General features: G+C 50.6%; 1 protein-coding gene across 2 annotated transcripts in view; it reads right to left on the reverse strand.

Moving 5' to 3' along the window:
• Positions 1-211: 211 nt before the first annotated feature.
• INPP5F (inositol polyphosphate-5-phosphatase F) overlaps positions 212-15,259 on the reverse strand; it is a 233,470-nt gene continuing 218,422 nt past the window's right edge. For both annotated transcript variants that reach the window (XM_073684601.1, XM_073684600.1), the window contains 7 exons: positions 7,701-7,818; positions 7,164-7,362; positions 6,910-6,981; positions 4,882-4,955; positions 4,583-4,711; positions 2,327-2,414; positions 212-2,231 (listed from right to left, as the gene is read on the reverse strand). In XM_073684601.1, coding sequence (XP_073540702.1) covers positions 1,181-2,231; positions 2,327-2,414; positions 4,583-4,711; positions 4,882-4,955; positions 6,910-6,981; positions 7,164-7,362; positions 7,701-7,818 — 1,731 coding nt within the window. In that variant the 3' untranslated portion in view covers positions 212-1,180. The remainder of the gene's footprint in view (positions 2,232-2,326; positions 2,415-4,582; positions 4,712-4,881; positions 4,956-6,909; positions 6,982-7,163; positions 7,363-7,700; positions 7,819-15,259) is intronic.

Here is a 15,259-nt window from a genome sequence, read left to right on the forward strand (position 1 = left end):
AACCGCTAGGAACTGCGGGATCGGGATCTCTAGTCTGTACAGGAACCGGCAGGGTCAGTTGCAGTTTTTAGTTGACCTTTTTTCTGCCAATGAGTTGCTACACAATCGTGACAAAACCCAGATCATGGTCTTACTCTATGGTAGATAGAATTTCATGTATTGAAGATGCACAAGGCAAGAACATTGCACTGAAAAATGAAGTCTCGTATCTTTTGTTTTTTGTTTTTTTTTATTAAAATAAGTCCCTTTCTTATAGATATCTTAATGTTTTTCTTTTAAAATACTACAAACCAAGAACAGACAAGGTTGTGAAGAAACCACATTAATAAATACATGACAAAGGCACCAAGCACATCACAATGTACGTAGATCTATACATGACAGACACCAGGCCTGGGCTACCACAAACATGGCCGGGCCACACAGCTAACAGCAGTTGTCTTTGTATTGCAGAGTTTGTTCCAGTGTAAAGTCTGGTTCAGAAAACTGATCATGTAACTGGACACTTAGAATGGACTGTAATACTTTAAGGCAAAAAGAAGGGAAGACTGTGCAAATCAAAAGGTGTCAGTGCTAGGTGGCTGTGCCCATCGGTACAGTGTAAGAGCAAATATAAATAACATGGCAATGAAAAAAACACAAATGTCCAAACCCTAAAAGGTGTCAAGGATTTCACTAACAAATGTCAAAAATTCTGCCTGCAAAAATAGAGATCTTAAAAAAAAGGGAAACCATTAAAAGCTGTAAACTTTCCTGCACAGAGGGCTGTGGGAAGGAGGACACTGGTATCGAGGACGCTGGTACCGAGGACACTAGTAGCGTCTCGTCGCTGGTACCGTCTCGTCCCTGGTAGCGTCTCGTCCCTGGTACAGTCTCGTCCCTGGTACAGTCTCGTCCCTGGTACAGTCTCGTCCCTGGTACAGTCTCGTCCCTGGTACAGTCTCGTCCCTGTTACAGTCTCGTCCCTGGTAGCGTCTCGTCCCTGGTAGCGTCTCGTCCCTGGCAGCGTCTCGTCCCTGGCAGCGTCTCGTCCCTGGTAGCGTCTCGTCCCTGGTAGCGTCTCGTCCCTGGTAGCGTCTCGTCCCTGGTAGCGTCTCGTCCCTGGTACCGTCTCGTCCCTGGTACCGTCTCGTCCCTGGTACCGTCTCGTCGCTGGTACCGTCTCGTCACTGCTGCTCACTCAGATCTGGATGATGCGTGTTTGACACTGGGTGAACATTTCTTTAAAATCATTTTTCTGTGCAACCACAATGGTTTCAGGATCTGGAGACTTCTGTACTTTCGCCACAGCAAAGTTGATCCCTTGAGCCAGTCCAGCATGAGTTATATTCGCCACCTGGACCACTGAACTACGAATCTTGGCGAATGGAGACACCGCTCGACTACTGCTGCTATCAGCTGGAGAGGCGGCAGAGCCGGAGCCAGGACTCGACCGCCCGGAAAGCGAGGCAGGAGCTGGGTCTACAGATAACATATGTGGAACTAGGTCATTGATAGACACATCAAGCTGAGATGGCCAGTTCCGTAGATCAGCTTCAGATGCCTTTATGGAAGGTGAAGCATGCCCAGAATTATCGTTTAGGGGAAGATGATCCACCTTCTCGTCACTCTGTTTAAGAATGTCTTTGGTCTGAGCATCTTGAACAAACTGATGACAGTAAACATCAATAGGGGTCCCAAAATCTGTGAGGACATTTTCTTCAGGGGAGGCTTCAGACTTCGTGACCTGGATTTGAGTAGGAATGTGAACATTAATCTCAGCACTGGTGATAGACTGGGAACGGCTCCCCAGACGAGGGACGGAGGCAATGATTCCACAACTAGGAAGGACATAATCTACTTGACCAATGTTCTCCAAAGAGCTTATGATTTGCCCGTCGTCTTCAGACTTGGGAATGTAGTCATCGGAATGGTAAGAGTCACTGTCTGAGGAAAGGTCCAGGTCCGATTCTGTGTGAGCTTTGCCATCGCTGCCAGGATTTTCCAAGCTGCTATCAGATTTCCACAGACTGACCTGCAGGTTGGGTTTCAGGAAGCCTTTCACTTCGGCCTTGTTTAAAGCTCCGAACTTCCGCAAACTTCCAATGTTTGTCTGTTTAACCTTCTGGTTGAGGGAGGAGAATTTACTCATCAGGAAGTTTTTGCTCTGAGCAAGGCCCACAGAGTTGATCCCCAACTTTGGCCCTCTGGAGCGTATACCCATTATTTCCACATGAGGTTTGCTATTTTTCCTGAAAAAAAAAATAAAAAAATCAATAATCAGAAATGTATTATTTTCATTCTCCATAACTATGTGACATCAAATCCTAGTCCACGACATTCTCACCTCTCCAGCTTCTTCTCGAAGATGAAAACATCTGATCCAAGTGCTTGTTTAGTGATCCGCAGCATTTCTGCTATACACAGCAGTGTATCTGCAAGTCAGACAACAGACAATGAGTGACACTGTCGGGACGAGCTCTGCACCAAGAGACAATGCCTCAAGCTTTTATGTGAGGGCCTGAGGTTTGCGTCCGGTGCTCACCTGCCGGAGGTTCGCCCTGCCGGAGGTTCACCCTGCCGGAGGTTCACCCTGCCGGAGGTTCACCCTGCCGGAGGTTCACCCTGCCGGAGGTTCGCCCTGCCGGAGGTTCGCCCTGCCGGAGGTTCGCCCTGCCGGAGGTTCACCCTGCCGGAGGTTCACCCTGCCGGAGGTTCACCCTGCCGGAGGTCCTCCACCATGCAGGAGCGTGCGGCTCAGAAACTGAACTTTTCCTATTCTCCTCACCAGTCCCGGGTGTGAAGACGCAGAGGATTTTTTTTCTCAGGGTTTTATTTTATATTCTAATAAAATAGTTTTTTTTCGAGTATCTTAACTCTTAAAAATAAGCCCTAATGTATGTGTGTATGGGCAAGGCTTAGTTTACACCCCAAAATAACGTGTTTTATTGATATATTGTGAGCGGTGATTGTACCTGGTCAGCAGCAGAAGGGGGTCTTCTAGAGATAGCCAGGCTCCTGTCGCAACAGCTTGTACCGGCATTTACCCTTATGATGCTGCTATTGACCTCACTATCTAAGCTTCGCTCCATTGCCTCCTACTGTGATATAATAGTAAGATGCAGAACTGACGGCCTAACAATGGCCCCTGGGTCGGCCATGTACAGCTCAGCCAGGTTTAATTCACTGTAGAATGTAGAAGGAATACAATCAAGCAGGAGATCGGATGTTCAAGTCGCCTCGTGCAGAAAGAACAGAACTTTAATTCAGGCTCCCCAAAAAAGTAGAGTTAGGGCCAGCTATCGTTCACCACCAAATAGTCATCTGTGAAGACCCGGGGTCTTCCGTGGGCATAATACTGCTGGGTCTGTCTATATGCCTCGCTGGTTGTGGAGCCCTTTGGATGGTGTCCACCAGTCCCCTTGCAGCTCCCCCAGATCTGCTGGGCTGAGTAGTATCCCACCGCTACCACCAAAATGTGAAGACCCAGGGTCTTCCGTGGGCATAATACTACTCAGACAACACAGGGTGAGGGTAAGAGAGTGTGGCAATACTTTATTGAACCACAAAACAGGCAATAAACACATAGGACAGTCCCAGCAAATACCCAAGATGGTGCAAAATAACTGTCTCACCCTTCCGCTGGACCGCCGTGAATAGGTCAGCTGCGACTTTGAGACTACCTCAACCAGTGCCCCCCCTGCTTTTGGCGGGCCCCCACTGAGAGGAGGTAGCGGCAAGCTTAGGAAGCTGACAGTCCAACGAGGTACAAGGCCAGGAGACCCGAGGGTCCCACCTTGGCCTCTCCGAGAGTTTCCATGGGGCCAGATAACCGGCTGGTCCCGATTTGGCTTCTTCAAACGTCTCCATGGGTCCCAGGCGACTGGAGAGTACCACCTGGCAACCATAAACAACATCCATGGGTCCAGGTGACCTCATTGTCCCAACATGGTTTCCTCAAATGTATCCATGCGTTCTCTGATGGTCAAATGGAGCAGATCTGTATCCTTCCAGTCAGGGCCGTGTACCCTTATGCTGGAATCCTGTAGAATCCAAATCTGTGTCTCTCTAGATGGAGCCATGGTACCAAACTACTGTCCTGAAGAGTGTCTCTAAACCTCTGATTCTCTTTATAAAGTCTCCTGCTACAGAGACCTTGTCCCTTAAATAGTTCACATTTGTACAGGTCAAAAGTTAGGAATGATATTATTCCACAGGGCTGAGGTCTCATTGTTTGAGCATTTAATCAATTTACAAAGTTTGTATCCCCCCTGCTCTGTAAGTCAACAGCTAGGTGGTTTAGTACAATATGTAATTAGCATATTAACAAACACTATTGTTCCCAGACCAAGAGAAGTCAACTTTCAGGTTCATACAAATACTAGTATGTCCTTCTTGACCAACCAAAGAAAAACGCATACATTCAAAAGTTAACACAAACACAATAGTATATTTCTCCTGGCCTAAGAAATCTAAAAGTCTGGCTAATTAAGATCAGAAGCTGTGTCGTCACACCATCTATTTTGTGAAGGGATATGTAAGAGTTGGTGAAACTTGAAAGTCTTGCCAGAGTGTACAGGTTTCACAAACATTCCCATTTTACCTTTCCCGTCCTCATCCAGGCTCCGCGTCACGGCCCGCAGGGTGTGGAAGTAGCCTCCATTTCCCTGGTACTTATAGTGAAGGCGCATACATGAGAACTTGGGCTTCCCAAAAAAGGTGGGTTCAGGACCTGAGTGACAAGAACTTGTAATAACAGACAGCCCAACAATATTACAGCCAGAGCTTTTATACACTATTGATGACTGATGGACATTCTCAGCAATCAGCAACTCCACAACATAGCACAGAGGTCCCAATGCACAAGGATATCCACATTGTACACACAACTACACAGCTCACCAATCTCAATCTTCTCCAGATCTTCCAGACTCAGTCGCTGGTACTGATTCACCTTATCAACCTCATCATCGTAACTGGAAGAGAAGGTAGTGTTAGCAGTGAGTCGAACAACAAGCTAGCGCAGGAGTGGGACAACCAGCTAGCCCAGGAGTCGGAACAACCAGCTAGCGCAGGAGTCGGAACAACCAGCTAGCGGAGGAGTCGGGACAACCAGCTAGCCCAGGAGTCGGAACAACCAGCTAGCGCAGGAGTCGGAACAACCAGCTAGCGCAGGAGTCGGAACAACCAGCTAGCGCAGGAGTCGGAACAACCAGATAGCGCAGGAGTCGGAACAACCAGCTAGCGCAGGAGTCGGAACAACCAGCTAGCGCAGGAGTCGGAACAACCAGCTAGCGCAGGAGTCGGCACAACCAGCTAGCGCAGGAGTCGGCACAACCAGCTAGCGCAGGAGTCGGCACAACCAGCTAGCGCAGGAGTCGGCACAACCAGCTAGCGCAGGAGTCGGCACAACCAGCTAGCGCAGGAGTCGGGACAACCAGCTAGCGCAGGAGTCGGGACAACCAGCTAGCCCAGGAGTCGGGACAACCAGCTAGCCCAGGAGTCGGGACAACCAGCTAGCCCAGGAGTCGGGACAACCAGCTAGCCCAGGAGTCGGGACAACCAGCTAGCCCAGGAGTCGGGACAACCAGCTAGCCCAGGAGTCGGGACAACCAGCTAGCGCAGGAGTCGGAACAACCAGATAGCGCAGGAGTCGGAACAACCAGATAGCGCAGGAGTCGGAACAACCAGCTAGCGCAGGAGTCGGAACAACCAGCTAGCGCAGGAGTCGGAACAACCAGCTAGCGCAGGAGTCGGCACAACCAGCTAGCGCAGGAGTCGGCACAACCAGCTAGCGCAGGAGTCGGCACAACCAGCTAGCGCAGGAGTCGGCACAACCAGCTAGCGCAGGAGTCGGCACAACCAGCTAGCGCAGGAGTCGGGACAACCAGCTAGCGCAGGAGTCGGGACAACCAGCTAGCCCAGGAGTCGGGACAACCAGCTAGCCCAGGAGTCGGGACAACCAGCTAGCCCAGGAGTCGGGACAACCAGCTAGCCCAGGAGTCGGGACAACCAGCTAGCCCAGGAGTCGGGACAACCAGCTAGCCCAGGAGTCGGGACAACCAGCTAGCGCAGGAGTCAGCACAACCAGCTAGCGCAGGAGTCAGCACAACCAGCTAGCGCAGGAGTCAGCGTAACCAGCTAGCGCAGGAGTCAGCGTAACCAGCTAGCGCAGGAGTCAGCACAACCAGCTAGCGCAGGAGTCAGCACAACCAGCTAGCCCAGGAGTCGGACAACCAGCTAGCCCAGGAGTCGGGACAACCAGCTAGCGCAGGAGTCGGCACAACCAGCTAGCGCAGGAGTCGGAGCAACCAGCTAGCGCAGGAGTCGGAGCAACCAGCTAGCGCAGGAGTCGGAGCAACCAGCTAGCGCAGGAGTCGGCGCAACCAGCTAGCGCAGGAGTCGGCGCAACCAGCTAGCGCAGGAGTCGGCGCAACCAGCTAGCGCAGGAGTCGGCGCAACCAGCTAGCGCAGGAGTCGGCGCAACCAGCTAGCGCAGGAGTCGGCGCAACCAGCTAGCGCAGGAGTCGGGACAACCAGCTAGCGCAGGAGTCGGGACAACCAGCTAGCGCAGGAGTCGGGACAACCAGCTAGCGCAGGAGTCGGGACAACCAGCTAGCCCAGGAGTCGGACAACCAGCTAGCGCAGGAGTCGGCACATCCAGCTAGCGTAGGAGTCGGGACAACCAGCTAGCGCAGGAGTCAGCACAACCAGCTAGCGCATGAGTCAGCACAACCAGCTAGCCCAGGAGTCAGCACAACCAGCTAGCCCAGGAGTCAGCATAACCAGCTAGCCCAGGAGTCGGACAACCAGCTAGCCCAGGAGTCGGACAACCAGCTAGCGCAGGAGTCGGCACAACCAGCTAGCCCAGGAGATAGTACAGATTGATAATATAGGAGACAGGTCTAGATGCCAGTTGGTGTCACTTACTAAGCCACATAATAGGCGCAGTTGGAGAGCAGCAGCAGGACATCTACATCTTTATGAGTTGCATCAATGAGACTATGAGAGAGTAAGAAGCAATGTGTTACTAAAAAAGTGGATCTAAACAGATCCCCACCCAGTGCCATAACGAGGTTAGGGCTGAATAAATTCCCAATGTCTAAGGTTGAGACAATACTGTGTAAGACAACAGATGTCAGGCCGGGTGATCCAGTAATGGTTGGGGGCAGATCAGATGACACCTGGGGTCGCAATCGATGAGCGCCCATCCTCCGTGGAATTTCTCGTCCTCCGGCAGCAGCATCTGCATGTAGTTCTGGAGGAGCTGATTGATCAGCTCCTGGTGGTTCCTCTGACTCTGACGCTCGAATGCTTCGTGCTCCTTCTCTTTTGTGAAGATGGAATAAAGATCTTCAGTCACCGGGATGCCCTGCATAACATCTGCAAGAAGAGAGACCCCAGTTCTGGTTACTGCTCTGCGACATAAACCTCCTGTGAGGGGGCTCGAAGCTCCGTGATGTAACCTGCCACAAGAGGCCCAAAGCCCCAGAATGGAAGCCAAAACTGGAGTAGTTGCAGGTCCCTCACCTCACATTGGGGTGAAGCCAAGCTGGAGAGGATCCAGAAGAAGAGAAAGACAAGACACAAACTCCTATACTGCCCCTATAAACCATGGGACAGATTCTCCCTCGCTTTCTATAGGGTCAGGTTCTATAGGTTACAAAGTGAATTAACGCTTTCTTATCTGGAAATCATAGAATGAGACGCAGGGGCCTCACCAATCACTGCCTGCCGGTACGCATCCTTGAAGCGGTTAATGTAGTAACGGTTTGCAGAGTTGACGCCATCTTTCATCACCCCGGCCAACTTTCTTTCACCGGTTCGTGTGAAGTCCCCCTATGTATTGAGAAAGAGGAGGGAGGACATGAGAAGGGGCCACAATGATACCACGACTAACAAGAGGGGAACCAGGCCCTGCCCTGTGTAGCATCATACCATGCCACGGATACACGGAGAGTGTGCAATACACCCTGCCAGCTCTGCCGCCTCTGCTGGCCCGACCACCGCAGGCCACTGTCTAATCTCTGGCACATTTTTTTTATGAAGCAGGAGAGTTTCAGGTGCTTGTCTTAACAGTCTCTGCTAAGTAGAAAATATACTAAGGGTTCATACGTTGCGTTGTTGCCACATTTTATCCCGCGCGTTTCTGTCATGAAAACCCCCCTGTGTTTTGCAGACCCAGAAAAGTGAATGAGATCCTGGACGGAGTCTGCTGCACGCGCTGCTTATTCTTCCCTTGCAGATTTGAAGCAGTTTCATATCTACAGTGACAATTATTTGTGTTTTTACAGCGTCTTTCACATATTACAATACACGGGGGAAAAACATGCAAAAAGCGCGCTTCACAAAGGGTTTTCCCTGCCAACACGCCAGTATCTGCAGGAGATTTTCCTGCTGCAAATACTAAATGTGCACATACCCAAAGGGATTTTTGCAGTTTTTTTTTTTCTACAGTCAAACCTTCCCTCTTGGCAGTAAGAAAACATTGCAAATAAAAAGCAGCCATTAGCGGTGTTTTTGGTGCGAATTACATGTGTGATTTGTCCACAGTACGTGGTTAATAAAGTTACAATTGACGCTGCAGATCTCCAACTCCGTGAGGAAAAAAACAAGTGTGTGAAGGAGACGTCTGAAGTCTCAGAGCTTTGGCTGATCCTGTAAAAAAGAGACGTCTGAAGTCTCTGAGCTTTGGCGGATCCTATAAAAAGGAGACGTCTGAAGTCTCAGAGCTTTGGCTGATCCTGTAAAAAGGAGACGTCTGAAGTCTCAGAGCTTTGGTGGATCCTGTAAAAAGGAGACGTCTGAAGTCTCAGAGCTTTGGCGGATCCTGTAAAAAGGAGACGTCTGAAGTCTCAGAGCTTTAGCGGATCCTGTAAAAAGGAGACGTCTGAACTCTCAGAGCTTTGGCGGATCCAGTAAAAAGGAGACGTCTGAAGTCTCAGAGCTTTGGCGGATCCTGTAAAAAGGAGACGTCTGAAGTCTCAGAGCTTTGGCGGATCCTGTAAAAAGGAGACGTCTGAAGTCTCAGAGCTTTAGCGGATCCTGTAAAAAGGAGACGTCTGAACTCTCAGAGCTTTGGCGGATCCAGTAAAAAGGAGACGTCTGAAGTCTCAGAGCTTTGGCGGATCCTGTAAAAAGGAGACGCCTGAAGTCTCAGAGCTTTGGCTGATCATGTAAAAAGGAGACGTCTGAACTCTCAGAGCTTTGGCGGATCCAGTAAAAAGGAGACGTCTGAAGTCTCAGAGCTTTGGCTGATCATGTAAAAAGGAGACGTCTGAAGTCTCAGAGCTTTGGCTGATCCTGTAAAAAGGAGACGTCTGAAGTCTCAGAGCTTTGGCTGATCCTGTAAAAAGGAGACGTCTGAAGTCTCAGAGCTTTGGCTGATCATGTAAAAAGGAGACGTCTGAACTCTCAGAGCTTTGGCTGATCCTGTAAAAAGGAGACGCCTGAAGTCTCAGAGCTTTGGCTGATCATGTAAAAAGGAGACGTCTGAACTCTCAGAGCTTTGGCGGATCCAGTAAAAAGGAGACGTCTGGACTCTCAGAGCTTTGGCTGATCATGTAAAAAGGAGACGTCTGAACTCTCAGAGCTTTGGCTGATCCTGTAAAAAGGAGACGCCTGAAGTCTCAGAGCTTTGGCTGATCATGTAAAAAGGAGACGTCTGAACTCTCAGAGCTTTGGCGGATCCAGTAAAAAGGAGACGTCTGAAGTCTCAGAGCTTTGGCTGATCATGTAAAAAGGAGACGTCTGAAGTCTCAGAGCTTTGGCTGATCCTGTAAAAAGGAGACGTCTGAAGTCTCAGAGCTTTGGCTGATCCTGTAAAAAGGAGACGTCTGAAGTCTCAGAGCTTTGGCTGATCATGTAAAAAGGAGACGTCTGAACTCTCAGAGCTTTGGCTGATCCTGTAAAAAGGAGACGCCTGAAGTCTCAGAGCTTTGGCTGATCATGTAAAAAGGAGACGTCTGAACTCTCAGAGCTTTGGCGGATCCAGTAAAAAGGAGACGTCTGGACTCTCAGAGCTTTGGCTGATCATGTAAAAAGGAGACGTCTGAACTCTCAGAGCTTTGGCTGATCCTGTAAAAAGGAGACGCCTGAAGTCTCAGAGCTTTGGCTGATCATGTAAAAAGGAGACGTCTGAACTCTCAGAGCTTTGGCGGATCCAGTAAAAAGGAGACGTCTGGACTCTCAGAGCTTTGGCGGATCCTGTAAAAAGGAGACGTCTGAAGTCTCAGAGCTTTAGCGGATCCTGTAAAAAGGAGACGTCTGAACTCTCAGAGCTTTGGCGGATCCAGTAAAAAGGAGACGTCTGAAGTCTCAGAGCTTTGGCGGATCCTGTAAAAAGGAGACGTCTGAAGTCTCAGAGCTTTGGCGGATCCTGTAAAAAGGAGACGCCTGAAGTCTCAGAGCTTTGGCTGATCATGTAAAAAGGAGACGTCTGAACTCTCAGAGCTTTGGCGGATCCAGTAAAAAGGAGACGTCTGAAGTCTCAGAGCTTTGGCTGATCATGTAAAAAGGAGACGTCTGAAGTCTCAGAGCTTTGGCTGATCCTGTAAAAGGGAGACGTCTGAAGTCTCAGAGCTTTGGCTGATCCTGTAAAAAGGAGACGTCTGAAGTCTCAGAGCTTTGGCTGATCATGTAAAAAGGAGACGTCTGGACTCTCAGAGCTTTGGCTGATCCTGTAAAAAGGAGACGTCTGAAGTCTCAGAGCTTTGGCTGATCATGTAAAAAGGAGACGTCTGAACTCTCAGAGCTTTGGCGGATCCAGTAAAAAGGAGACGTCTGGACTCTCAGAGCTTTGGCGGATCCTGTAAAAAGGCGACGTCTGAAGTCTCAGAGCTTTGGCGGATCCTGTAAAAAGGAGACGCCTGAAGTCTCAGAGCTTTGGCGGATCCTGTAAAAAGGAGACGCCTGAAGTCTCAGAGCTTTGGCGGATCCTGTAAAAAGGAGACGCCTGAAGTCTCAGAGCTTTGGCGGATCCTGTAAAAAGGAGACGCCTGAAGTCTCAGAGCTTTGGCGGATCCTGTAAAAAGGAGACGTCTGGACTCTCAGAGCTTTGGCGGATCCAGTAAAAAGGAGACGCCTGAACTCTCAGAGCTTTGGCGGATCCTGTAAAAAGGAGACGTCTGAACTCTCTGAGCTTTGGCGGATCCTATAAAAAGGAGACGTCTGAACTCTCAGAGCTTTGGCGGATCCAGTAAAAAGGAGACGTCTGAAGTCTCAGAGCTTTGGCTGATCCTGTAAAAAGGAGACGTCTGAACTCTCAGAGCTTTGGCGGATCCAGTAAAAAGGAGACGTCTGAAGTCTCAGAGCTTTGGCTGATCCTGTAAAAAGGAGACGTCTGAACTCTCTGAGCTTTGGCGGATCCTATAAAAAGGAGACGTCTGAACTCTCTGAGCTTTGGCGGATCCTGTAAAAAGGAGACGTCTGAAGTCTCAGAGCTTTGGCTGATCCTGTAAAAAGGAGACGTCTGAACTCTCAGAGCTTTGGCGGATCCAGTAAAAAGGAGACGTCTGAACTCTCAGAGCTTTGGCGGATCCTGTAAAGCCGGATTTTGGTAAGAACTTACCTGTAAAATCCTTTTCAGCGAAGGAAGGAAGGGAGACACAGATTCTCTACTTCGTGGGTAGGCGGAGCCCCATAGGATAGTTACCTCAGATTGGAAAAAGAAGACCGGCCCCTCCAGCTTAGGCTCCTCCTACTCCCATGTTCATCAGTCAGTACACAAGCTAAGGAAGAGCAGACCAACCAGCAGAACAACATATCCCCTTCTGAAATTTCAGAAATGAGAGAAAACAGGTTATGTAATAGAAACACACAGTCTTAGGCATACCCCATTGGACCGGACAACTGTGTAGAGCTGGCGAAACTGGAAGGAGAGCCGTAGAGCGCTAAACCCAGTCCAGAAGATCGACATCAGGAAGGAGACGCGCTGCATCTAGAAACACAAAAAAACAATCCTGCCCTGGGAGGGTGCTGTGTCTCCCTTCCTTCCTTCGCTGAAAAGGATTTTACAGGTAAGTTCTTACCAAAATCCGGCTTTCAGCAGCAGAAGGGAAGGAAGGGAGACACAGATTCTCTACTTAGTGGGACGTCCTAAAGCAGTACCTACTTAAGGGTGGGAAATAGAGGCAGAAGCTTCCATACCCCAAAACTTAGGCAAGAGCGCAAACCGCGCTAAAATAATGGAAAACTAAGTAAAGGGATAACTTAAATTACCGCCGCCGGCAGGACCCTGCGTCCCAGGGCCGCATCGGCTGAAGCACTTACGTCCACCTTATAAAACTTAGTAAAGGTGAAAACGGAGCGCCAGGAGGCCGCCCGGCAGAGCTGCGCTGCCGAGGCCCCCTGACGAAAAGCCCACGATGAGCCAATGGCTCTCGTGGAAAGAGCTTTAACTTTAACCGGACAAGGCTCTTGAGCCGGTACGCTTCCAGGATAGCTGAACGGATCCACCGAGCTATCGTGTCTTTGGAAGCACGTTGACCACGCCGACGACCTGCCGAAATTATAAAAAGAGAGTCCGACTTCCGAAAACCTTGGGTGATCGTAAGATAGAACTTCAATGCCCGCACTAAGTCCAACGAGTGCAAGGCCCGCTCCCTTGGATTCTTAGGTCCTGGACAAAGAGAAGGCAACACAATGTCCTGATTAATGTGGAATTTTGACACTACCTTAGGCAAAAAATCTTCACGAGTACGAAGCACCACGCGATCCGGAAAAAATTCCAGAAAAGGAGGTGAGCAAGAAAGTGCTGCCAATTCTGATACCCTTCTCAAAGAGGTGACTGCCACCAAGAAGGCCACCTTCCAAGAAAGTAGTGAAAGTTTAGCAGAATCCATAGGCTCTAAAGGCCTATGCTGAAGGGCTTCCAGGACTAGATTAAGCCGCCATGGAGCCACAACTGCCCTCCGTGGCGGAAACTGACGTGCGACTCCGCGAAAAAAAGAGCGCACATCCCTACGAGAGGCAATAGCCTTCCTAAAAAGTGCGTAAAGAGCAGATACCTGTCCCCGCACCGTACTAACTGCCAAACCCCTGGCCAGACTAGATTGCAGAAAGGCCAAGAAGTTGGGGATGGAAAAAACCCTCGGGTTTCTTGAGGATCCAGAACACCATGAATAGAAAGACTCCCAAGTTCTGTAATAAATCCTGGACGTAGCTGGACTCCGGGCCGCCCGCAAGGTAGCAATGACCTCGGGCGAAAAACCGCGACGGGTCAAGATCTCAGTCTCAAGAGCCACGCCGTCAAACGAAGGGACCTCAGGTCCGGATGACGAATGGGCCCCTGAGTGAGCAAGTCCGGGCGAAGGGGCAGCAGAAACGGAGGTGCCGTCTGAAGAGACACCAGCATCGAATACCATGTCCTCCGCGGCCAGTCTGGTGCTATCAGAATTATTGATACCCTTTCGAGTTTGATCCGTTGGATCACCAGAGGTAGTAAGGATATCGGCGGAAACGCATAGATCAGCTTGAACTGACCCCACGGGGCCACTAGAGCATCCACCGCCACCGCCTCCGGGTCCCTGTACGTCGGAACCCTGGCGTTCAGCCTGGATGCCATCAAGTCCACCTGAGGAGTCCCCCAACGGGAACACAGCAGAGAAAACACTTCTGGATGGAGACTCCATTCCCCAGGGTCCACTTGCTCGCGACTGAGGAAGTCCGCCGAGATATTCAACACCCCTGGAATGTGAATTGCAGAGATTGCTGGAACTTTGGACTCGGCCCAGACCAGGATCCGAGAGACCTCCGACATGAGACTGGAACTCCTCGTCCCGCCTTGGTGGTTGATGTACGCAACAGCCGTAGCGTTGTCCGACTGGATCCGGACCGGTAGACCGCTCAATAAGACCGCCCAATGTTGGAGGCAGAGAAATATTGCTCTCAACTCCAAAATGTTGATCGGGAGAGACGACTCCTTTGGCGACCAGACTCCCTGAATCCAGAGGTTGTTCCAAACTCCCCCCCAGCCTGTCCGGCTGGCATCGGTTGTCACCACCGACCATCTCGGAGGAAGGAAGGATTTCCCCACGGATAGAGTCTCCGGACGTAACCACCATCCAAGAGATTCTCGCACCCTGCGGGAGATAATGACCGAGCGATCCAGAGAAGTTAGCGATCGATCCCAATGGGTCAGAATAAGGCTCTGGAGATCCCGGGAATGAAATTGTGCAAATGGTACTGCTTCCATAGTTGCCACCATTTGACCCAGAAGGCTCATGCATTCCCGAAGGGACATTGACAGCGCCAACCTCATAGCCTGGACCAGAAGACGAAGGTTCGTCTGTTTGACAGGAGGCAGGGACACAACTGCCCGAACAGTATCGAACTGCATCCCCAGGAAAAGAATGGACTGTGCTGGCTCCAATGACGATTTCTTCCAATTGATCAGCCACCCGAAGTCCATCAGGTACTGAAGGGAGAGATCGCGAGCCGCTATTGCCTCCTCCGCTGTGGGTGACACTATGAACAGGTCGTCCAGGTAGGGGAGGATCGTAACCACCTGTCTTCGAAGAAGCGCCATGAGAGGAGCCAGAATTTTTGTAAAAACCCTGGGAGCTGAGGCCAACCCGAAAGGCAGGGCCACAAACTGGTAATGGGTTTGACCTATAGCGAAAAGCAAGAAACGCTGGTGAGCCCTGCCGATAGGGATATTCAAATAGGCGTCGCGAATGTCTATGGACACCAAGAAATCGTACTGCGACAGGGTCGCTATCACCGATTGGAGAGACTCCATGCGGAACTTCCGTGTCTGGACGTAAATATTCAAATCCCTGAGATCCAGCACCGGGCGAAACTTGTCCACCTTTTTGTGGACCACAAAAAGGTTGGAATAAAAACCCTTTCCCTGGTCTTCCGGAGGAACCTGAACCACCACACCCTGCTGTAGGAGAGAGTCGACCTCCTGAAACAGTGCGGCAGCCAGTCTTGGCACGGATGGAATGCCCGTCAGACGAAACCTGTCTGGAGGCAGCAAATGAAACTCTATGAAATAGCCTGCCGACATAACCCGTGTCACCCAGGGTCTGCTATGTGGGATGCCCAGATCGACCCGAATTGTAGCAGACGACCTCCCACCCGAGAGCCCTCGGGGGGATCCCTGGCGTCAGTCAGCCTTAGCGGACTTTTTATCAACCTCCCGTCTGTCCTGACGGGACCGTTGCTTCCAAGGAGTACAAGATTTCTGGGCGGATCTGCCAGAGGATGAGGGACGACCCAATCTCCAAGAAGGCTGACTGAATCGTCCCCTGGCCCGAAAGGACCGAAGACCTCTGCT

The sequence above is a fragment of the Phyllobates terribilis genome, unplaced genomic scaffold (assembly GCF_046119375.1).
Source record: "Phyllobates terribilis strain yellow unplaced genomic scaffold, ASM4611937v1 Scaffold_5__5_contigs__length_657084704, whole genome shotgun sequence".
In the NCBI taxonomy this organism is placed as follows: Eukaryota; Metazoa; Chordata; class Amphibia; order Anura; family Dendrobatidae; genus Phyllobates; species Phyllobates terribilis.